The sequence below is a fragment of the Anoplopoma fimbria genome, chromosome 20 (assembly GCF_027596085.1).
Source record: "Anoplopoma fimbria isolate UVic2021 breed Golden Eagle Sablefish chromosome 20, Afim_UVic_2022, whole genome shotgun sequence".
In the NCBI taxonomy this organism is placed as follows: domain Eukaryota; kingdom Metazoa; phylum Chordata; class Actinopteri; order Perciformes; family Anoplopomatidae; genus Anoplopoma; species Anoplopoma fimbria.
In genome coordinates, this window is record NC_072468.1 from 26,904,365 (window position 1) to 26,927,229 (window position 22,865).

The window sequence follows — 22,865 nt, forward strand, 5'->3', positions numbered from 1 at the left end:
CAGAAAAGAATCACCGTTTCTTTATTATTCTTGCATGTAAACAAATAGTTTTTCTTGAGCAGCAATACAAGAAGTTCCTAAATGTTTAAAATACATTCTCAGCTAATCAATTAGCTCAGGCGTTTGCTTTCATTAGCATCGCTAACGTTAGCTGCAGTGGACGAGCATGGACGGCTGATCTCCAAACAGTAGAACGCAGAACAACAGACTGATGTTCTGCTTCTGTCCAGATGTTGGGATTCTCAGAGTCTACTGGAGGAACGTGTAGAACCACTTTGGATCTTTGTGTTGACCTTTTGTGTCGTTGTTGTTCTGTTCTCAGGCGTTGAACTGGAGTCTCTGTCCGGAGACGCCGATCTCCTGGTTGAAGCTTTACGTTCAGGTCGAAGCTCAGACGGGCGACGAGAACTTCCTGGTTCCACAGTTCTCTCAGGAAACGTACATCCAGATCACACAGGTAGCTTCACACACACCTTCATCACCAGCCAATAGATGATGAGAGTAGATAAGAACACATGAGACTGACCTTTGCCCTCTGTGTGTGCTGCAGCTGTTGGACCTGTGCATGCTGGACATCAACTCGTTGGACTACAGCTACAGCGTTCTGGCTGCAGCCGCCTTCTGCCACTTCTCCTCGTTTGACGTCGTTCACAAAGTCTCAGGTGAGTTTGATTTTCCCACCTGCAGCGACCAACGTCACCTGATGATTATCTCTGATCATATTTAGGCACTTTTCTTTGTTGATAAACTAGACTTGTGATCAACCCTCTGAACCCCCGAGCAGTTTCGGGGTGTTTTTTTGCTTCTGTCACATTTTTCTCTCCTTGGTCTTGTTTTTTCACTTCAAAATAAAAGTCCTGCTCCTCTATGGAAACAGATCAATCGTGACTAGAAGTAGAGAACTCAAACATGTATTTTAGTGCAGAAAACAAATCATAATGACATAAATCATAAAAAAAAAAGAAAATGCTATTTGTACTTTTTAAAAAATATATTTTACAAAAATTAGAAAACAATAGAATCTATTAAAACAATGGAATCTATACACAACATGTTTCCACAAGTGTTACCAATGTTGGATAAAAAAAATTGGAGGCTCTACTAGCTTTTTATATATTGAACTATTTCAATTTTTACAACCTCTACTCCAGCCTCTCTGCTCTGTGTTCAGTCAAAGTTTCAGATATTTTTTTGTCACATGACTGTTGGTCTCAGATGAATCAATCATGTCTTCATAGTTTCACTGAGGAGCTCAGAGTTTAATGTTTTTTACAGAATGTTGTTAAAGCAAACGGTTTATATGTGGCGAGATTTTAATTGAGACATGTAGAATGAAATGTTTTTGATGAAATATCACAATTTTAAGCTTAATTTCGGTGCTCGTCACACATGATGTGTTCAATGACCCTCGGAAAGATACAAATCTGACGATAATTAGTTTTTACAGCTTCTATTTGTGGTAATTTATAGGTTCTACGATTGTTTAAAGAAAACATGCTTTTCAATCCCCCCAGTGGGTTTAACTGTTGAGCATCATACTTAAGTGTTTTTGTCTTAACCCCTCCCTGTTTGTCTCCGTCAGGTCTGACGTGGGACGGCGTCGCTCCTTGTGTCCGGTGGATGAATCCCTTCATGGACGTTCTGCGTTCTCAAGCAGCTCCTCAACTCAAGAACTTCCCCAAAGTGAAAGCCGACGCCCGACACAACATCCAGACACACGTGGCTTATCTGGACCTACTGGTGAGCAAAACAAACGCACTCACACTCCTGTTACAGCCAAGGCTCAATAAATACAATATTAGTACTGATAGCTGGACATTAAACTATAAAATACATTTTGTATTTGGGCCCACATCTGTTATTAGTTTACTTATAGTGAGTATGGAGAAGAGAACTATTTACAGTGACAAAAAACTTTTAGTTTACATATTTTTTTTTTTAAAAACTTGAATGTGAGATTACCTTTCTTTATTTTTAAAGAAGGGTTATAAATCTCTGAAAAGCAAGAAAAAATTAAATCTGTTATCAGTAAATGGTTCAAAATATGGGAATAACCAAAGTGCTGATTTACCACCAGACTTGCAGACACTAACAGCATCATGGTTTGGGGTTAAAATCCCACCAGAGCCCAAAGAAAATTCAGTGTCTAAGACGTTATAAATATGTTGAAATGTCTAATATGATATTAATAGGATTTTTCAGAAATATGAAACGTGGTGTGGGAATCACCTTTTAATTTATATGCAACACATTTAATGTTTAACACTTGTTTTTTTAACCTAATGTATTTTTTCAGTTTTTGGTTCACTTAATGCCAAATGTCTAATGTGTATTTCTAAATAAAATATGTAGCTTTTGCTAAACGCTGCAAAGGACCATAAGCTCAGAATCTTCTTCTCTGGTGATTAACATATTGTTAAAATAGTTTTGTCGCCGCCTGGCAAGCATTCAGTTATATTTTGTAAAACGAAGGTTGTGTGGAAATAATTTTATTTTAAAACGTAACAAAATATCCATATTAAATAATATATTTGATCAAATCTTCTTCACAGTGAACAATAATCAAAAGTTGTAACATGTTGACTGACTTTGTTTCCCTGCAGAGGAAATCTCTGGACAATCAGATCGACAGCCTCGACTGTCAGCTGTCGCCCGTCGCCGTGGAAACCACCCTGACTCCGCCCAACAGCACAGAGAAACCAGCCAATCACTGAGCCCGCTACCTCTCTGTCTGTCTGTCCATACAGTTTCAGGTGTCCAAACTTCATGTAGCGCGATTCATCAGGAACACTAAACCAGGAACTGATTCTTGTGAGCCTTTTTCATTCATTTGGTTTTAGAATTCTTTGGGTGTAATTTACAGACTAAATAGTAAAAACTTTGGTCTAAGCAACAGCAGAGTCCACGGAGGTGAAGTGGAGACGCCAACTGTTTCGTTGCTTCTTTATTTTATTTTAATAAACTCTTCGTGGTCTGAGAGGAACCTGAGCATTGTGACGTGTTTTTCTGTCACTCTTCTTGGAATGAAAGCTTCCAGATGGAGCTTCAGTCAGATTCTCAGGGAAATCATTTAATTCCACTCTGAACTCTGCAACATTAAAGTAAAGTTTAATTCTAAATTCCCACTAAAATGTGCATTTGGTCGCCACAAAGAAACTGATTATCTACAAAGCCGCTCTCTGTTTCTGCTTCATGAGCCGTACGAACAAACAGACACTTTATTTGTTGAACATCCAGAAACCTGCGTTTTGTTTTGAACGCACCGACCGGTTTGTGGCTCAATAATCCCCCTTTTATTCTTTTAAATCTTTAATATCGTGGCAACCTGGTTGCACATTCTTGTTACATTCCTGGGAAACTTGACATTCATAGGAAAACTGCACACGATTGTGCAAAGGTTTTTGCTTTTCAATTTTTTTTTAAGTGCTTGTATTTATTGCTAAGCCTTAGTGTGTAAAAACTAAACATGTTTATATGTATAAACAAATATTTCAGTGATGAATGAGCTCAGTTTGATTGCTGCCAAAGGCAAAAACTATTTATGATTTTGCTCCGTGACACCTGTTGTTGAATTACTGTTCATTAAATGTTGTACACTTCTTAGTGCCTTTTAAGATGAATATAAACTGAGCGGCTACTTAACTAAAGCTGTAGTGTCGAACAACATGTGACTGTAAACCTGAAGCCTCTGCAGTGAACCAACAACCATGTCAACTGTATGTAGAATGTCGAAGAATGTATGTTTTTGTAAATAGAGCAATTCAGAAATGTGTAATTTTTGTTTTATATTGGAATGTTTTAAATAAATGAAGTCAAATGACAGTTTGGTCTCTGAAGTGTTCTGTCCTTTGATGGAAAACTGGAAACTGTTATAAAAATACTTCTTTATGGTACTTTTATATTTTTTTCCAACATGCTATACTATGACTTTATAAGGACATCATATAATGCCTTTTAATGACGTTTTAAGACATACTATGATTTATTTTTTTGACTTGCATAAATGTTTTTTAAATAGTTTGAAGAAATACTATAAAAAAATGTTTTACTTTTTCAACATTGACTTTTGTATTATTTTTTTCAACATACTATAAAAAATTGACACCATTATAAATTTTACAACATACTATACTATGACTTTTTTTCTACATACTATAATATGAATTATTTTTCAACACTGACTTTTTTGTTGACCATTTTAACATTCTATACTAAACAAATTTTCGACATGCTATATTATAACTTTTATGATTTTTCAACATGCTATACTATGACTTATTTTGAAATTACATAAAAGTTTTGACATTCTATACTATGACATATTGTCTACTTTAATTTGACATGCTATACTATGACCTAGTTGTCACGTGACATCATGTCGTCAGGGTAACGCCTCCTTGGAGGTAAAACAAGGCCTCCGCTGCCCGTCAGCTCACTATGTGATGGATATCTGTGGTTTCGCCAAATAGTTGGGATAATTGTTGTGAAACCAGATGCATAACCGATGATGAGACCATCCTGGGCGGTGTTTCTACAGAATACTGTAAAATAAATATATATAAATAACATCCTGAGAGGAGGTCATTGTGGATTTTTGCCATTAAAGGTAATTTGTTGTATTTTTAGCCATAAATCATATCTTTATGTAATTGACAATTGATGTTCAGAATAAGAAACTTCATGATTTTTTGTAAAAGTAGACACTTTGTTTTTCATTTAGCAGCCAAACTCTTTAAGCATTGAGGTTGTAATGTTAGTAAAGGTAATAGTAAAGGTTAACTACCAGTCTGAAGAGTTTCAGCAGGTGTATTCAGGTTGAGAGTGTTTTCCAGTTTTCAGATATGATATCACATTTAACTAATACTATATTATGACTTTTTTTCGACATATTATACTATGACTTTCTTTGACATACCATAATATGACTTTCTTTGACATACTATATTATGACTTTCTTTTCTAAAACTTTGAAGCAGGAATATAAATTGGGGAACGTTTGAGTGCTTCTATATCTTCTCCTATAAATGTCTATATATCTCTGCACTGATCAGTTGAGCTGTGCTCCATGTTTCCACAGATGAAGTCTCCCTGAGCTTCTGTAAAGAGCAATAAAGCTTCTCTGCTGGTTTCCACACTGCAGTGACGATGAGCAGAAACCTTCCCACAGACAGCAGCTCACTGTGACGTCTGCCGAGACACCAACAAAGAAGAAAGACACTGGAGTGTTAATGAGAAAAAATACTTCAGGAGTTCATGAGCTGCTTTAGATTCAGAGACACACACACACACACACACACACACACACACACACACACACACACACACACACACACACACACACAACTAAGTCTCTGAAACAACCCCAACACGCAAGGGATTGTGGGTAAAGAGAGGCGGATGAAGTGTTTCCTGGGGAATATTTATATATTATAATATTTTTACACTGTGATGTTGTGATGCTGGCCTTGGCTCACACACACACACACACACACACACACACACACACACACACACACACACACACACACACACACACACACACACACACACACACACACACACACACACACACACACACACACACACTGAATAAGAGTGAATACATTCATACACAAACACAGATTCAGACTTACTAACATTAATATTGCATTTAAAAACAAGAAACACACACATGGAGGAGATGCTAATGATGTCTGGGATGGACACACACACACACACACACACACACACACACACACACACACACACACACACACACACACACACACACACACACACACACACACACGCATGCACGCACAAACACCGAGAGTCATGACAAAAGGTTGAATAGTGACTGTGAGTGGTTGGTGGCTTGGCATTCCTATGTATAGTGTGTGTGTGTGTGTGTGTGTGTGTGTGTGTGTGTGTGTGTGTGTGTGTGTGTGTGTGTGTTGGTGTGACACTAATATATAGGGTATGGCGGACCGGAGGCCTCCCTCTATATATGAACCCCCCATAGAGCGAGTGTATTGTGTTGGCCTGGGAAAGCGTGGCCTCAACCTCCACAGACACACACACACACACACACACACACACACACACACACACACACACACACACACACACACACACACACACACACACACACACAACTGATACAAAGATCACAATTGTGCCTCAGTAACAGAACTGAAAATGTATAAATTAATTGAATTCTGGTCCTTTTTAAACAAAGTGAACTTCAGTTCTAGGAAGTTGAATTTGTGCAGCTCTGTGATCTTAACACGCCGTCACAGTGTCTGCTAGCCAGCGAGCTATGAAGTCAGTCAGTTAGCCTGACTATATCATATTATAATACTTGTTTAACATCTCGAGAGAGTCGCAGCATCATGAATCTCTTGGTTGAGTTTGTCCTTTAACTCTCTGAGAGGAACTTAATTATTTAACTCAATTACTCTAAAAAATGGCAGCCATTTAAAAAGTTAAACCTCCTTGAGTGTAATTTAAGAGTTAAAACTGGATCATAGAATTGAAGTGTAAAGTTTTGTTGCAACAGAATTTAATTGAATATAGGTGTAGAATAAAAAGAAATGTTTTAATTGTAATCTTTCATAATTTAATGTTAGTTAGAGTTAAAAATGAAGGATTGGTGAAAGTTAAACTTGTTTTAAAATCAAGCCTTGTGTGTCGTCACTGAAACGCATTCAGCAATAACTCTATAACCGTTATAGAGGTCAAAGACAATACAGAGCAACCAGACACAAGCTGCTGCAACACACACACACACACACACACACACACACACACACACACACACACACACACACACACACACACACACACACACACACACACAGATGGGGTCAGAGGTCATTTTCCCAGGAAACACTGACTCAGTAAAATGAACAAAGGCTACTTTACACTGCAGGTCTGAATATTTCCATGTGTATATATAATATAATATAATATAATATAATATAATATAATATAATATAATATAATATAATATAATATAATATATAAATAAAATAAATATAAAATAAAATATAATATAATATAATATAATATAATATAATATAATATATAAAATATAAATAATATAATATAATATAATATAATATAATATAATATAATATAATATAATATAATATAATATATATATAATATAATATAATATAATATAATATAATATAATATAAAATAATATAATATAATATATATAATATATATATATTATATTATATTATATTATAAAGTTTCACTCATCCTGCAGATGAACCTGAGTTTATCTGTTCAATGTTAACGAGCCCATTAAAATCAGAAGCACTATATGACAAACTGAAGCTAAAGGAGGTTGTTGAGGGGTCAGAGGTCACAGTCTGGGTCTGACAGCTATTAGTTGTCATCCTGCTGCAGGTCCTGATTTGACCAGCAGCTCAGCCAGGAGGCAACTTCTGCTTCTAAAAAAGTGAAGCCAAAGCTTCCTGTCTTAAAGCTGCATTCTCTCTCCTGTCCACCAGGGGGCGACTCCTCTGGTTGTATAGAAGTCTATGAGAAAATGACTCTACTTCTCTCTTGATTTATTCCCTCAGTAAACATTGTAAACATGAGTTTATGGTCTCAATCTCTAGTTTCAAGTCTTCTTCAATACAGCATGATGTTCATTTAGTAAATGATGCTCCATTTAGAGTCAAACAGACCAGAGAAACATTCTAGAAGCTTCTCTTTTCAGTTTTTTCTCAAAAGAATCACATGGAAACTACTGAATATTGTGTCATCAAATACATGTCAAGGTAAGGAGAAAGCTTCTCAAAAGATTGTTTAATCATTACTTCATTCATTTTGCACGCTGCATGGCATTTTTAGGAGTACTGTATTGTGTTTGTGTACTTTTTGCATGTTTATACTTTGAGCATAAGCTATTTAAAATACTGTGAATCACAAACTGTGAGTGAAACAGAAAACTGTTATCTCACAGTTCACCACATGGGGGCAGTGTTGCCTCATAAGGGAATATAAACCACTACAAGTACTACAAACCATTTGTATGCAGTATGTATATCTTAATACATATAATATGCTGTTTTATTGTCACAAAAGAGTTTAAAATCACTAACAAATATAAGCCAACATGGATGCAAAGCCCGGAAATAGAAACAAACAGGAAATGATAGAACACGTGAAACAATGCAATGTCAGAATTAGAAATATTTCACAAAGATATAATACTTTCTTTAAATGAACAAATCGGTTTTACTACTATTTATGTTTTTTGCAAAAAACATCAGTTTATAAAATATGTATTGATATGGATTAATCTAATTGTGATGCCATCTGTCTCTATTTTCACTTTCTTGACAAACCAAACAATCAATGGAGAAAATAAACAGCAGATTAATCGCTTAAAAATAAAAAGAATAGTTAATAGTTCAAAATTAGTTTTTAAAGTTTTTAAACTTGTGTTGGAGTATTTCACATCTTGTGTTAGTGCTTTTACCGCAGTAAAGGATCTGAATACTTCCTCCACCACATTGTTTTCAAAGTGAACACATGTGTGGAATTGGGACACATTTATTTTCTCTAATCCTATTGTTTGTATTTTCTTCTTCTCTTCCTTTAAATCTGAAAACTAAACTGACTAAAAGATCAACGACGCACAGACCTTTTGGGGTAAAAGCAGTTTTTATTAAAAGTCATATACAAAAGGAATATTCCATGTTAGGATGCTATAAAACGTCCATATGTACATTGTATCGCACAGATCAACAACGTGAATGACACTTTACACTCTCAGTCAACACACACACACACACACACACACACACACACACACACACACACACACACACACACACACACACACACACACACACACACACTCTGAACTGCTTTAAAAGCACTGGATTTACACAAACAACCGATGTGTCACACGTCAAAGCTTCACATGAGTTTAGAAAAAGACACCTGTGTTATTCCATTTGGATGCATAGCTTTGAGTACAATTCTTTTTCAGGGCTTTTGTTTTGAAATTCAGGTACCAGAAGAGAAATGAAAAGAAAAGAAAAAGACTAACTGTTATGAAATAACAGAGTGTATAATAAACTGTCTGATTGTACTCTCTGCCGGCTCAGACTCGGGGACGTTTCCTCTCTACATATACGTATAAAACTACATTCATCAGGCGGTGTAATGAAAACATGCGTAGCCGAGAGGTAGGCCGGGAAACAAAAAGGTCAAAACAAGCTGCTGCTTCACATTTTCTTTCTTTAATTTGGTGGTTTGGAGAGCGATTGAGGGAAAAAGGTTTGTTAAAAAATGCCTTTTTTGGTCCTCATAACACCTTCAGGGAGACGTTCTAACAAACGGGGTGATTTAACGCAGGAAAAGTGAAGCAAAACAAAACTGCATTTAATAAAAAGTCAAAACAAAACCTGATTTCAGTGGAAAATCAATCTGCAAGCTGAGAGAAACACAGAATCACCACCGATCGATGTTTGGAGGCTGCATGGAGAGGAAGGTGAACTGTAGAGGAAAGTGAACTGCAAAGTTCAATCACAATATCTGTGTTTCAACCAATGGAGGGCAGTTGCTCTGCCTATTTATAACACAATATGTAGAATTAAAATACTTTGCATTAAAACATTTTCTTCTATATACCAGTAAACATTGGTTTTCAGCTGGAATAAGCGGTTTGGGGTTTATATGGCCCTCAATGGTGTGTTGAAAGTCGACTGAACTCGAGCCGACCAGTAAGCAAAAGAACAAAAAACACTTAAAAGTGACGTCACCAGCACTTTAACACGACGCACAAGGTTTCTACAAGGGAGTATAAAAATAATCTCTCATCTGAAAACTATCAAATCTTATTTTACATGTACGGAAACACTGAAGAGAGCTCACTAGGCTTTTATTTCTCAAATGTAGTTTTCTTTTTTTAACCTGCAAAAGTCCACTAGTGCAACAGGAAGGTATATATATATATATATATATATATATATATATATATATATATATATATATATATATATATAAATAATAAAAAAAAGAGGAAACTAAAAGCTGGTTTCGTGTTTGTCGAAGCTTCTGAAGAAAGGTTCGTCCTCGGGAGAGTTTTATTTGTGAAAGTGAGGTTCTTTGTTTGGGTCGTGTGTGTGAAGGTCAAAGTTCAAACTGTGGGGGGATGATGAAAAATAAAATCTAGACTTTAATGCCCTTAGAGAGGAAGTCCTCTTTGTAAGACTCACATCAAGTCCTTGATGTTGTTGCTGCACAACAAACTAAACTTTTACTCTGAAAGTCCACATATTCAGGAACAAAAGTCAGCGACAAAAGAAATAAATTCTTTTAAAGGAATAAATAAAGACGACGTGTTCCAGTGTGAAGATGGTGCATTAAGTTCTCTCTGTGCTTTGTTATCTGAACTCAGACCTCTTTACTTCCTTTTGTCCTGCAGCTGTTTTTATTCTCCATGAAGAAACATCAGATTTACACGATGAACCCGTCGTCCCGCTGTCGCCATCGGTTCCAGTCAAAGGGGAGCTGCTGCGTTCACGACACATTTACTAAAATCTGACGGGATGATTGTTGTTTTGGAGGTTTTTAGATTTGACAAACTGTCAAAACACAAACAAGGAGACAATCCGGTTCTTTGTGTGCTGGATTTTTAACATGTTGGAGAGCTGAAATAATGCGTCAATTTGTTGGGAAAAATATTTAGTTATTAGTCATTCTTTAAGCAAAAATACTTCTGGATCGGTTTCTGTTTTTGTCCTACGTGATAATAAATATTTTAAGGACAAAACAAGACTTTTTAGGACTTGGCTTTGGCTTGTGGGACTGTTATAAGATGCATTTTACACTAACTTCTGACTGGAGACAATAAACTGAATATATTTGGCATATTAATAAATGATTAAAGTAGTTAGCTGTAGCTCTACTAGTATTTAAAATACAGACTGTCTGCAGCCACAGAGGGAGTTTTATACTGCGTTTATAGCATCACAAAAGGAGCAAATTTATTCAAATCCAAAATATGTGAAATGCATTCTGGGTAAATAAATACACCAGAAATGAGAAACTCTTTACTTTGAGTTTGAACCAGTTAGTTTCTGTTTGACACAAACTAAACTTCAGAATATTTTGAGGTTGGCTCATGGCTGCATGACTACAGGTTGAAAGGTCGGTCCCGCCTTTAATCAGGGCCAACAGCCAATCAGGACTGAGGAATTTAAGTAATAGCCAATCAGTGTGTTTTTATAGTTGTTGTGGTTGATTGGTCCTCAGGGCTGAGTGGGCGGGACATCTTTGTAACTTATTTTTTATTATAGCACAAAACTTTTCTTTCAGATGAATCCAGTTTTTCATTAATATTTCAGAAATGTTTACATTAATAATCCAAACTTATTTTATTAAATATTTTCTATAAAAATATCTTGTGAACAAGAAACAGACTTAATTACATTTAGTGTATTCTTTCCCCTTCATGACTTCCCTCTGCCTCCTCATAAAGGAAGCACTGTGCAAACACTCAAATCAACTTTAATCTGAAGTTTAATCAGCCAAAAGAACAGGAAATATCTGCTGTTTTAGGAACGACCTTTTCCAAATGCCACAAACTGTGAGGTAAATAAAAAGTGATCATATTCAGAACATAATTCAGGGTTTATGAATTTCCTTTCTGTTTTTGTAGATGTCAAAATGTCCATGGTGCATATTCATGACTAAAGTTTGTGTTTAAACAAAATTATTAAGCAAAATCTAATTATATTTTAGCTCCAGAGAGAGAAATATGGCCATGACAATATAAATATACAATTATTTATTAATAAAAGTCTCCAAATCAAATTTAAAACCAAGATAAAATTGTGCTTAAATGCATAACACAAGAGCATTTTTATTTTGGGGCATGAATATGATTATTTAATCTGGCAATTTGCAATATAAAAGTATATATTTTTAATATTGTTTATGTACGACTTATCCTGTTTGTGTTTTGGTTTTGTTTTAGACGTGAACGCAGCACCGGATCCCTCCCGCTGTGTTGGGGTTGTGTTTGGGTTGTGTTTAGGTTGTGTTTAGGTTGTGTTTAGGTTGTGTTTGGGTTGTGGTTGTGTTTGGGTTGTGTTTAGCTTGTGTTTAGCTTGTGTTTAGGTTGTGTTTAGGTTGTGTTTGGGTTGTGTTTGGGTTGTGTTTAGGTTGTGTTTAGGTTGTGTTTAGGTTGTGTTTAGGTTGTGTTTGGGTTGTGTTGGGGTTGTGTTGGGATTGGGTTGTGTTTAGGTTGTGCAGCGCCCCCTAGTGGTGGTGAGGCAGGCGTTCGTGGCTGTGGCTCCTCTGGATGTACGCCATGGCGTCCCGGTACGTGAGGGCGAGCTGCGGCCGGTCGTACATCTCGCTCAGCGTCTGGAACTTTGGGCCCCAACGCGACAGCCTGTCGTAAACAAACCCTCCTCCGTCCTCTCCATCCTCTCCTCCATCCTCTCCTCCTTCTTCTTCGTCTTGGACAACGGGGCGGAGACAATGTTTCTACGCGACGCCACCGACCCCAGCGAGCTGAGGCTTCCCGCCGCCGACCCCGAGCCCTCCACGCACCACACGTGGTAGGCGTCCGCCGGCAGCGCCTCGCCGTCGTTGTCCGCCTCCCAGATGATCCGCGCCACGTAGCTTTTAAAGTCCACGCGAGGTCGCGACCCCGACTGGGCGTCCGAGTACCCGTCCACGTCCCGGCTGTAGTTGGCGTCGCCGGGGTGCCCGCTGGCGGCGGCGTGCTGGTACTGGAGGTGGTGGTGTTGCTGGTGGTGGTGGTGGTGATGCGGGATGCTGAGGTAGGGAGCGCCGGAGCTGCAGGAGGAACCAGACGGACGGACCTCCTCCTGGGAGCCGGGGGAGGATTTGATGAGCGGAGCCGTGGTGGTGCAGGACGAGGACTGAGACAGACTGGAGCACAGAGGACGCTTCAGCTCTGTGATGTCATACCCGTTCTAAAAGGGAAGGAAAGGAGGGAAGGAAAGGAGGGAAGGAAACACACAGTTAGTGGTGTTCTAGTTGAGCATTTGTCTTTAACACACGTGTCAGAACAAAGATGTTAAAGGTTGAGGACGGAGGTTACACTCTTTACAGATGACAGGACGCGTTCACTGTCTAGTCTGTAGAATCCCACGTGAGATCGCTCTCACATCGGGATCCGATCGGTCGGAGGTGACCCTGCACATATTCATCTGTGATTAGGTTTTCTGTCTTTTTGAGGTCTGTTGCAGGTTGTTTTAACTCTTATAAAACTTTAGGAACAGACAAGAGATGTACGTTATTAGTAAAAGAACTGAACTTAAAATAACTACAGAGTTGCGTTACTTAAGTGCAAAAGTCATGTGACAGTTTAAGTCAACAATGTTTTTTTCATACAGTTCGTATGTGTTTTACGGAAAGTTACTTCTCATTTTTTGCATGTTTTCCTACAAAAAACTCCAGCAAAACGTGTAAATTTCTGCTTGTTACATGAATATAATGTTTTCAAAATAAACTTCCGTCTTCACAGGAATTAACTTAGTTAGGTTTTATGAAAATTATTTTTTTTCTTCTTCTTTTCTCTTGATATTTATTGTTTTGCACCAACAACCAAAGCGAGCTGTTATGTAACGAGTGTTCTTATTCTGTGTGTGTGTGTGTCTATATATATATGTGTGTGTGTCTATATATGTGTGTGTGTGTGTGTGTGTGTGTGTGTGTGTGTGTGTGTGTGTGTGTGTGTGTGTGTGTGTGTGTGTGTGTGTGTCCTGGTCCTGCTCGCCCCCCCCTCCTCGTTGTAGTTGAGGATGTTCTCTCGGATGTCCTCCCAGCTCTCGTGTTCAGCGGGGATGTGGTAAACTCCTCGCTTCCTGAACTTGTTACGGCTGCCTTTCTGGTTCCACACCGTCACCGCCACCAGCACGGCTACACACACACACACACACACACACACACACACACACACACACACACACACACACACACACACACACACACACACACACACACACACACACACACACACACACAGCATTAATATGCATCAGTGTGTAGTCGTTCTCCTGCACCACCGGGACAGATTTAATTTCCTTCCTGTCTGTTTGAAGCAGCGGCTCATTAAAGCTCATTTGGCCTCAATATATAATATATAATATACAATATTAATGAGTTATTTAGAAACATCAGTATAATTATTATAAACAGCTAGAAAAACAAATGTTTGTGGAATTTTCCACATCCTTCACTCTGTGAGCCACCAGGCCAAAGCTTCCATAATCCTCGTTCAAATGTTTTGTTCTCTTCAGAGGAGAGCAGGAAACAAGAGGGCTGATGGGAAATGAAGTCTTAATGTGGTGAAATTAAAAATACCTCTGGTAAGGGCGACCAATTATAATTTATTTAAGGGATATTATTATTGTATTAGTTTTATTTCATGTTTTTTTTACTATTACTAATGTTATAATAGTTTCTTTTCTATTTTAATACATTTCATCATTTCTCAAATCGTTAAATTGTAATATTCTTTTCTATTTTTCGTGGCCTCATCTGATGTTTTCATGGTCCACAGTTATTGGCGTGTCCGTCATATGTAAAGCACTGAACTGCACTAACTTGTATGAATGGTTCTATACAAGTTTAATGATTGATTGATGTTTAATTGATGTTTTATTGTGTGTCTTTGGTGAATCTGAACACTTTAAAACACCAAAGTCACATAATAACACATCCACCAGACTCCATTGATAAAAACACTGAAAACAAGAGTTTCTGGTTTACTGTTGCCTTCAGATGTTAGTTTGTTTATGTTGTTTTGTGACTTTGGTGAATCTGAATTAACCTTTAAAAACAGCTGTAGACCAGCACCTCCTGTATTCTGAGAGGTACAATCTCTGTTTTTGTCAGTGGAGTCTGGTGATGGAGAAGAACCTCGCACAACCACCGCTCTAATCATCACTACTGTCCCTTTAATTCATCACATGTCCTAAAATGACATTTGGACTTTACATAAGTGGACTCTCTCTCTGTGGGTTCACTGATCGATGCTAATTAAAAAACCTATTGATCAGAACGCTGTTCAGAGGTCTTCAGAGGAGACGAAGGCTGAGTTTACGTCACGTTCGGCTTTAAGCTCGTCTCTTTGTTCTGAGGTTACATTACAGTCATTACAGGTTAACTGGGTTTCATTTAGAAGAGTCGTTAAGGAACTAATAAGTCTTCATGGTGAAAAATATTAGTTTTTGACAGTGTTTTATACAGTCTGCACTGGTATATTAACACCTAATATGAATACAATACATGGATTCATATGAGGTGTTAATTGAAAGGAAGGTCATTTCTTACATTTGGAAACCTATAAATCTCATAAAAGAACAAACGTTCTCCCTATGTTTTTAGAAGTTCATCCCCTTTTTCTTGATATTTTCTCTTTCAGTAACTAAACATGTTGTAAAAATGCACTTTATATAATTACTGCTCACATTAACAAGACACTAATTCTATTTACTTCCAAAAACAGAGGAAATAGAAAATGCTTCACTCAGAAAGAAGTGTTTTATAGAAGTTAAATCTCTCACTGTTTGGTTTTTATGACCTAAAGACAGTCAAACATGTATTGATTCATATCTAACTCTTACCGAAGAAGACGAGCAGACACATGCTGATGGCGAGGATGGAGCTCGGGCTGAGGGTGGCCAGCCGGTGACCTTTGACCTGGCCCAGCTCGCAGCGCTGACCCCTGAACCCGTCCTGACAGCGGCACCGGTAGCTGTCGGGCGACAACGCCTGGCAGACGGCGCCGTTACGGCAGGAAGACGGAGCGCAGGGAGACGCCACGCAGCGATGAAGACCAGAGTCCTCCATCACCGTCACCTGACCGCCGGGGCACCTGGGAAATGGAGGAGTTAGTGAGGAGAAAGAGGAGGAGGAGGAGGAGGAGGAGGAGGGGGTGAAAGAGGAGGATGAGGAAGGGGAAGAAGATGAAGAAGAGGAGGAAGAGAAGGATGAGGAGGAGAAAGAGAAAAAGGAAGAGGAGGAGGAGGAGGAGAAAGGAAGAGGAGGAGGAAGAAGAGGATGAGGAGGAAGAGGAGAAGAGGAGGAGGAGGAGGAGGAAGAAGAGGAGGAAGAGGAAGAGGAGGAGGGAAGAAGGAGGAGGAGGAGGATGAGGAGGAGAAAGAGGAAAGAGGAAGATGAGGAAGAGGAGGAAGAGGAAGAAGAGGAGGAAGATAAGGAGGAGGAGGAGGAAGAAGAGGAGGAAGAAGAGGAGGAGGAGGAGGAGGAGGGGAGGAGGAGGAGGAGGAAGAGGAGGATGAGGAGGAGGAGGAGGGGGAGGAAGAGGAATGAGATAAAAAATTAAGAAAATTAAAAACTCATGTTCAGTATTTCTTCTCTATTTAAGTTTTCATTAGGTGTGTGTGTGTGTGTGTGTGTGTGTGTGTGTGTGTGTGTGTGTGTGTGTGTGTGTGTGTGTGTGTGTGTGTGTGTGTGTGTGTGTGTGTGTGTGTGTGTGTGTGTGTGTGTGTGTGTGTGTGTGTGTGTGTGTGTGTGTGTGTGTGTGTGTGTGTGTGTGTGTGTGTGTGTGTGTGTGTGTGTGTGTGTGTGTGTGTGTGTGTGTGTGTGTGTGTCTCTTACTTGCACTGGTGTTTCCTCCACAGGTCGATGCAGCGTAGCGGGCTGCTGCACGGTTGGGACCTGCAGGCGTCGCTGGAGCACCCCGAGGTGACGCTCCGCCTCTCCAGCACCGTCACCGAGTCCTGACTCCGCCCGTCCAGAGGCAGCACCTGAGCGTTAAAACGAACGTCCCGCAGACAACCTGAGAGAAGGAAACGGACTGTTACAGTCTATAACATGTGAGAAGGATCCAGATTCAGATCCAGATTCAGATCAGATCCAAACCCAGATCCAGATCCGGGTTCACCCTGAAAGTCGGTCTTTAAAGTCTGGGTTAGTTCACTAAATTAAGAAGATCCATTTCCAGATCCAAATCCAAACCCAGATCCAGATCCAGATTCAGATTCAGATCCAAATCCAGATCCAGATTCAGATCCAGATTCAGATCCAGATCCAGATCCAGTCTCACCTTGAAAGCGGGCCTTCTGTGTCTCCGGCGTTGGGTTCCCCTCCGACGGTCACGCTGGCCGGATGAACCACGATCTCCCTCCGGTTCCCCAGTCGGGCCTGGACCTCCCTGGAGCCCCCGCCCTGCTCCAGCCTCAGCGTGAACAGGTTGTCATGGCGACCGAGGCCGACCAGGACCCACTGCCCGATGTCGACCCGCTGGCCGGGAGACGCAGAGCGTGGGCGCGCCGCCGAGGTCGACCCGAACGGAGAGGAGACCCTCCGAGATCTGAGAGAGAGAGAGAGAGAGAGAGAGGACGTCTGATATGAATGTGTGTGTGTGTAGGAATGTGTGTGTGTGAGGTCAAAGGTCAAAGGTCAGCGGACTGACCTCCAGGACGATGTACTCGCTGGAGTCCCGGGACGTCACGGAGAGCAGCGTCCCGGAGGAGGCGCGGGTTCGGAGGAGCAGCTGAACGTTTGTACGTCGAGAGCTTCCACCTCCTCTGAGCTGGAAACGAAGAACACTGCCGGAGTCCAAGGAGAACTCTGGGACGGCTGAGGGAGGAAGAGGAGGAGGAGGAGGAGGGAGGGAGGAGGAGGAGGAGGGGAGGGAGGAGGAGGAGGAGGAGGAGGAGGAGGAGGAGGAGGAGGAGGAGGAGGAGGAAGAGGAGGAGGAGGAGGAGGATATAAAGTTAAGACATAAATTAAAACTGGTATATATATATATACATATTTCTTCTCTATTTTAGTTTCCATGAGGCTCTGCTGTTAGTATCACTTTATATTTAGTCTTTGTTCTATTTATTTATTTTACTCTTATTGCTCTTATGTTGTATTTTTTTAATGGTGTCAGTATTATTTATTTTACACTTAATAATTGTTATTCCATTGTTCATATATGTTTATTGTTTTTGTTATTCTTCTGTTGTAATCTTTAGGTGCCAAAGAATTTCCTTCAGGATTAATACAGTTCTTTCTTATCTTATCTAATATTGTCTTATCTTATCTTTTCTTATGTTATATTATCTTATCTTTTATTATATTAACTTGTCTTTTCTTATGTTATATTATCTTATGTTATATTATTTTCTTATCTTATCTTTTCTTATGTTATCTTTTCTTATTTTATCTTATCTTATCTTTTCTTATATTATATTATCTTTTCTTGTTATCTTGTCTCATATTTACTCCACATCTGTTAGTCTGTTGGTTTATTTAAACTAAAATAATCAAATATTCTTAAATTTTTTTAGGTTAAATAACAGCCGAGACAAGCAGGTTATTTTAGCCAACAATGGATGAGTGGATGACAGAATTAAAAAGGTTTCAAAAAAACCTATCATTTATTTTATAAGACTGACAGGAACCTTTTAATATATATATTTTAATATATATATATATATATATATATATATATATATGGAATAATATCCCCTCCGTCTCCCTCACCGTCGTCACACTTGTGTCCGGTGAAGCCCGGGTGACACTCGCAGCTGAAGGAGCCCCAGTCGGCGAGGCAGGAGGAGCGAGCGCCGCAGGACGGACCGGCCGCCGTCACGCACACGCCGTCCGTCAGCCGGCAGCCCGGAGCGCCGTCCACGCTCTCACCTGGAGACGCCAGGTCCATCACCTGAGGAGAGAGAGAGAGAGAGAGAGTTCAACCTTCAACAGAGGAGGGGTCACTGGACTCAGACACTGTATGAAGTCATGAGAACGAGTTTATTTTGACATTCACATGATGTCTGAAACTGCTTCTGCAGTTGATTTCATTTTTGTACAAAAACTCCAAAATGTGTTTTAAGAAAACCAATCCGATGACAGAAAATACAGAAGCACATTATGTTTTTTATTCTTTCGTCATTAAACATTTTGACGTGTAAAAGATAAGAAAATTAAAAAACTAAATGTTTTGATTCATCCTCTGAGAATCATGAACTACATGAAACCTCCCGTTCTGCCCAATGAAGTCAAAGCTTCCTGTGTTAAAGCTGCATTCTCTCTCCTGTCCACCAGGGGGCGACTCCTCTGGTTGTATAGAAGTCTATGAGAAAATGACTCTACTTCTCTCTTGATTTATTCCCTCAGTAAACATTGTAAACATGAGTTTATGGTCTCAATCTCTAGTTTCAAGTCTTCTTCAATACAGCATGATGTTCATTTAGTAAATGATGCTCCATTTAGAGTCAAACAGACCATAAAGCAGGGGATGCTTTAGGGCGGGGCTTAGTAGTAAGATTTTTAACTCTATTAGGTGTTGAAGCTATAAAAAAAAAAGTCACTGAATCGATAAGAACAAACAAAAGAACTACAACTACAAAATAATAAAAAGCCTGAAAACTACAAATTTACAAGTTGTTTTAAATTAAATTAATTAATTAAGTTAAATTAAATCAATTAAATGTTAAGTCACCATAGCAACAATATTTAAACACCAAACGATGAAAACATCACAGCTGTGGTGAAGCTCGATCCCAACTAAGTCTCTGAAACAACCCCAACACGCAAGGGATTGTGGGTAAAGAGAGGCGGATGAAGTGTTTCCTGGGGAATATTTATATATTATAATATTATATTTTACACTGTGATGTTGTGATGCTGGCCTTGGCTCACACACACACACACACACACACACACACACACACACACACACACACACACACACACACACACACACACACACACACACACACACACACACACACACACACACACCTGACTGTCCACCACCAGGTTGCGGATGCAGCCGGTGAAACTGCGGAAACGTCGATGAGGAGAAGTTTCCTTCACTCCTCCCAACTGAAGAGGCTGGAAGACGTTCAGATACCTGAGGAGGAGGAGGAGGGGGAGGAGGAGGAGGAGGAGGAGGGAGGAGGGGAGGAGGAGGAGGAGGAGGAGGAAAAGATTTTGGAACAGAAAGAAGAGTAGAGATGGATGAAGTGAACAAGAAAAGGAGAAGAAAGAGGAGAAGGAGGACGATGGAAATAATGAAATATGGGATGAGAGAACAAGATGGAGGAAGAGGAGGAGCAGGCAGAAGGATGAGAAGGAAAGGAGAGGAGGAGGGAAGGAGGAGGAGGAGGAGGAGGAGGAGGAGGAAAGGATTGGCGAAGGAACAGATAGAGGAGTAGAGAGGATTGAAGTGAAAGAGAAAAGAAGGAAGAGGAGGAGAAGGTGGACGATGGAAGGAAGAGGAGGAGCAGACAGGAGGATGAGAAGGAGAGGAGGAACAGAACAAATGAGAGGAGAAAGAGGAGGAGGAGTAAACCATGAGGAGAAGAGAGAAGAAGAGGAGTGATTAGAAACCAGGAGGAGGGTAAGATAAGTAGAGATAAAGGAGGAGGATAAGAAAATAGATATTATGAAATGGGGAATGTGAAGAGGAGGAGCAAGAGGAGAACAATGGGAGAAATGAGGAGGAAGGGAGGAATGAAGATAGGGTTAAAGAGAAGGAGTCAGCAACGATAAGGAGGACAGAGGAGGAGGAGGAGGAGGAGGAGGAGGAGGAGGAGGAGGAGGAGGAATTAGATCAAAGTCTCTTTTCTGAATATTTCTATATTAAAGGAGTATTTGAGGGTCTTGATGTTCTCACCTCTGGTTTCCGGGCGTTTCTCCTGCAGCTCTGCAGCTCGACTCCTCCGTCTCCTGACTCTCCCCCCCGACTCCCTCCGGCTCCTTGACCGCCGCCCCCACACTGGTCCAGGATCAGCTGGACGGCCTGAAAGAAAAACATATACCCTCACCATTAACACACCTCCACTCAATCTACACAGGAGACGGGAGGGGAAAGCATGTTTTCTTTGAACAATCCTCAAAACTACACATTTTATCACACACAGAAGCTGTAAAAAACACATAATTATCATCAGATTTTCATCTTTCTGACGGTCCTTGAACACATCATGTGCGACAGAAGCTTCCATCAGAAAAAGCAGCCAAAAAGAAGCTTAAAATCGTGATATTTCATTAAAATTTATTCAAAATGTCTCATTCAAAATCTCGCCATAAATAAACCGTTTGCTTTAACCAGATTCTGTAAAAAACATTAAATTCTGAGCTCCTCAGTGAAACTATGAAGACATGATTGATTCATCTGAGACCAACAGTCATGTGACAACAAATCAATGAATCTTTGACTGAAGTACGCAGAGCAGAGAGGAGAGAGAGGCTGGAAGTAGAGGTTGTAGAAATGTAAATATTTCAATATATTTTTTTCCAACATTGGTAAAACATGTGGACTCTTGGAAAGAATGTTGGATGCATAGATTCCAGTATTTTTTCTAATTTCTGTCAAAGAAATTATCAAAGAAATGAACATTTTTTTCTTGTGTATGATGTATGTCATTCTAACTGTTATTCTGCACTAAAGACATGTGTGAGTTCTCTCCTTCTAGTCATGATGGTTCTGTTTCCACAGAGGAGCAGGACTTTTATATTTCAGTGAATATCAAGACCACAGAGAGACAAATGTGACAGTAGCAAAAAAAGCAAAATGTAACTTGTTCTAGTATTGTGACTGTAGTTCATGAATTATGATCATCAGGTAAAATAACTATTAAAAGACAAAGTGAATACATAATCCATCCGTCGTACCTTTCCGTCGCTGATGATGTCGAGCCGATGCCAGCGTCGGTCGGTGACGGTGGATTTGGGCGGCAGCTGCAGCGTCAGAGTTCCTGATCCGTGATTTATACTGAGGGCTGGAACCCCGTTCCTCAACTCTGGAGGGAGGAAGAGGAGTCTTAGTTTTCTATTTTCATTCCCGTAGTAAAACACACGAGTGTTCAGTGAAACTCTGCTTTATATCCATGTCCTTTTAGCTGATCTAAAGCACTTTTCCTTTCCTGTATTTTATCCTGATTGCCAGCACAGCAGCAAAAAAGAAATTGAAATCTGAAAAAAAAACTGCGAAGAACAACAGGATCAATGAACTTGATCAAAGAAAACACTGTGTTCTGTGAGGAAAGACTGGACTCTAATATTTGTATGAATTATTTGTCATATTTTGTTATATTTCTATATTTCACGATTTCTAACGATGTAACAATGTAACAACAAGAGGGAGATTATTATGACTTTGATATGTTATCTCTTTATTAAAGTTGGATTGTTTGATACTTATAAATATATATTAAAATAAGTTGTTCCTTCCTGCTTTGTTAATGTTTATGCTTTAGTATAAAGAGCGATAAAGGCTGAAACAGAGGACTTTCACCCAGGAGACCGCTGTGCATGTCCTGTGTGAACCAGAAGTCATCTTTAACTTATTGGTCACTTAACTTCTGTTCTTAAGTCACTCGACGTTTTACTTATTTATATCCAAAATGTTGAAAAATGATGAAAACAAGACCTGAAAGGTGATGTGATGATAAAACATCACTTCTGTGGGTCGCTGTGAGAACTGCTGAGTCCCAACAACAACTGCAGGAATCCAGTCAGTCAATTCTGTGTGTGTGTGTGTGTGTGTGTGTGTGTGTGTGTGTGTGTGTGTGTGTGTGTGTGTGTGTGTGTGTGTGTGTGTATGTGTGACCCCCATCGACCTCACAGCCGTGTTATTGAACATGTAAGTGAAAAACGCTTCCCAGTGATCGATGCTGCGGTTACCCTCCAAGGACTCACGTAGAAAACGACCCGGGTTCAATAATTACGTAACTTTAATGCCAACAGATTATACAAGAGAGGCGTTTGAGGAAAACCATCAGCAGGATAATCCGTCAACACCACCCGAACACCACCCGAACACCGCCCGGAGCTGACACTAGAGTTTATATGAAGCTCTTTGTCCGCTGAGAAAACGTGTTTACAGCGAGTTCATTGATTCACGCTTT

The 22,865-nt window shown here is 39.6% G+C and overlaps 2 protein-coding genes across 4 annotated transcripts in view; one reads left to right on the forward strand and one right to left on the reverse strand.

Annotated features, from left to right (window-relative positions):
- Positions 1 to 3,812, forward strand: part of ccne2 (cyclin E2) — an 8,732-nt gene extending 4,920 nt beyond the window's left edge. For all 3 annotated transcript variants that reach the window (XM_054620922.1, XM_054620923.1, XM_054620921.1), the window contains exons 9-12: positions 323 to 457; positions 551 to 662; positions 1,583 to 1,740; positions 2,604 to 3,812. In XM_054620922.1, the coding sequence (XP_054476897.1) occupies positions 323 to 457; positions 551 to 662; positions 1,583 to 1,740; positions 2,604 to 2,714 (516 nt within the window). In that variant the 3' untranslated portion in view covers positions 2,715 to 3,812. The remainder of the gene's footprint in view (positions 1 to 322; positions 458 to 550; positions 663 to 1,582; positions 1,741 to 2,603) is intronic.
- Positions 3,813 to 12,091: 8,279 nt separating this feature from the next.
- si:dkey-22o22.2 (neural-cadherin) overlaps positions 12,092 to 22,865 on the reverse strand; it is a 122,727-nt gene continuing 111,953 nt past the window's right edge. The window contains 14 exon segments of the mRNA XM_054622198.1: positions 12,092 to 12,437; positions 12,440 to 12,959; positions 13,766 to 13,908; positions 15,618 to 15,868; positions 16,612 to 16,792; positions 16,898 to 16,913; positions 17,080 to 17,265; positions 17,267 to 17,326; positions 17,429 to 17,595; positions 18,490 to 18,670; positions 19,753 to 19,864; positions 20,630 to 20,728; positions 20,730 to 20,755; positions 21,631 to 21,758. Coding sequence (XP_054478173.1) covers positions 12,274 to 12,437; positions 12,440 to 12,959; positions 13,766 to 13,908; positions 15,618 to 15,868; positions 16,612 to 16,792; positions 16,898 to 16,913; positions 17,080 to 17,265; positions 17,267 to 17,326; positions 17,429 to 17,595; positions 18,490 to 18,670; positions 19,753 to 19,864; positions 20,630 to 20,728; positions 20,730 to 20,755; positions 21,631 to 21,758 — 2,234 coding nt within the window. The 3' untranslated portion in view covers positions 12,092 to 12,273.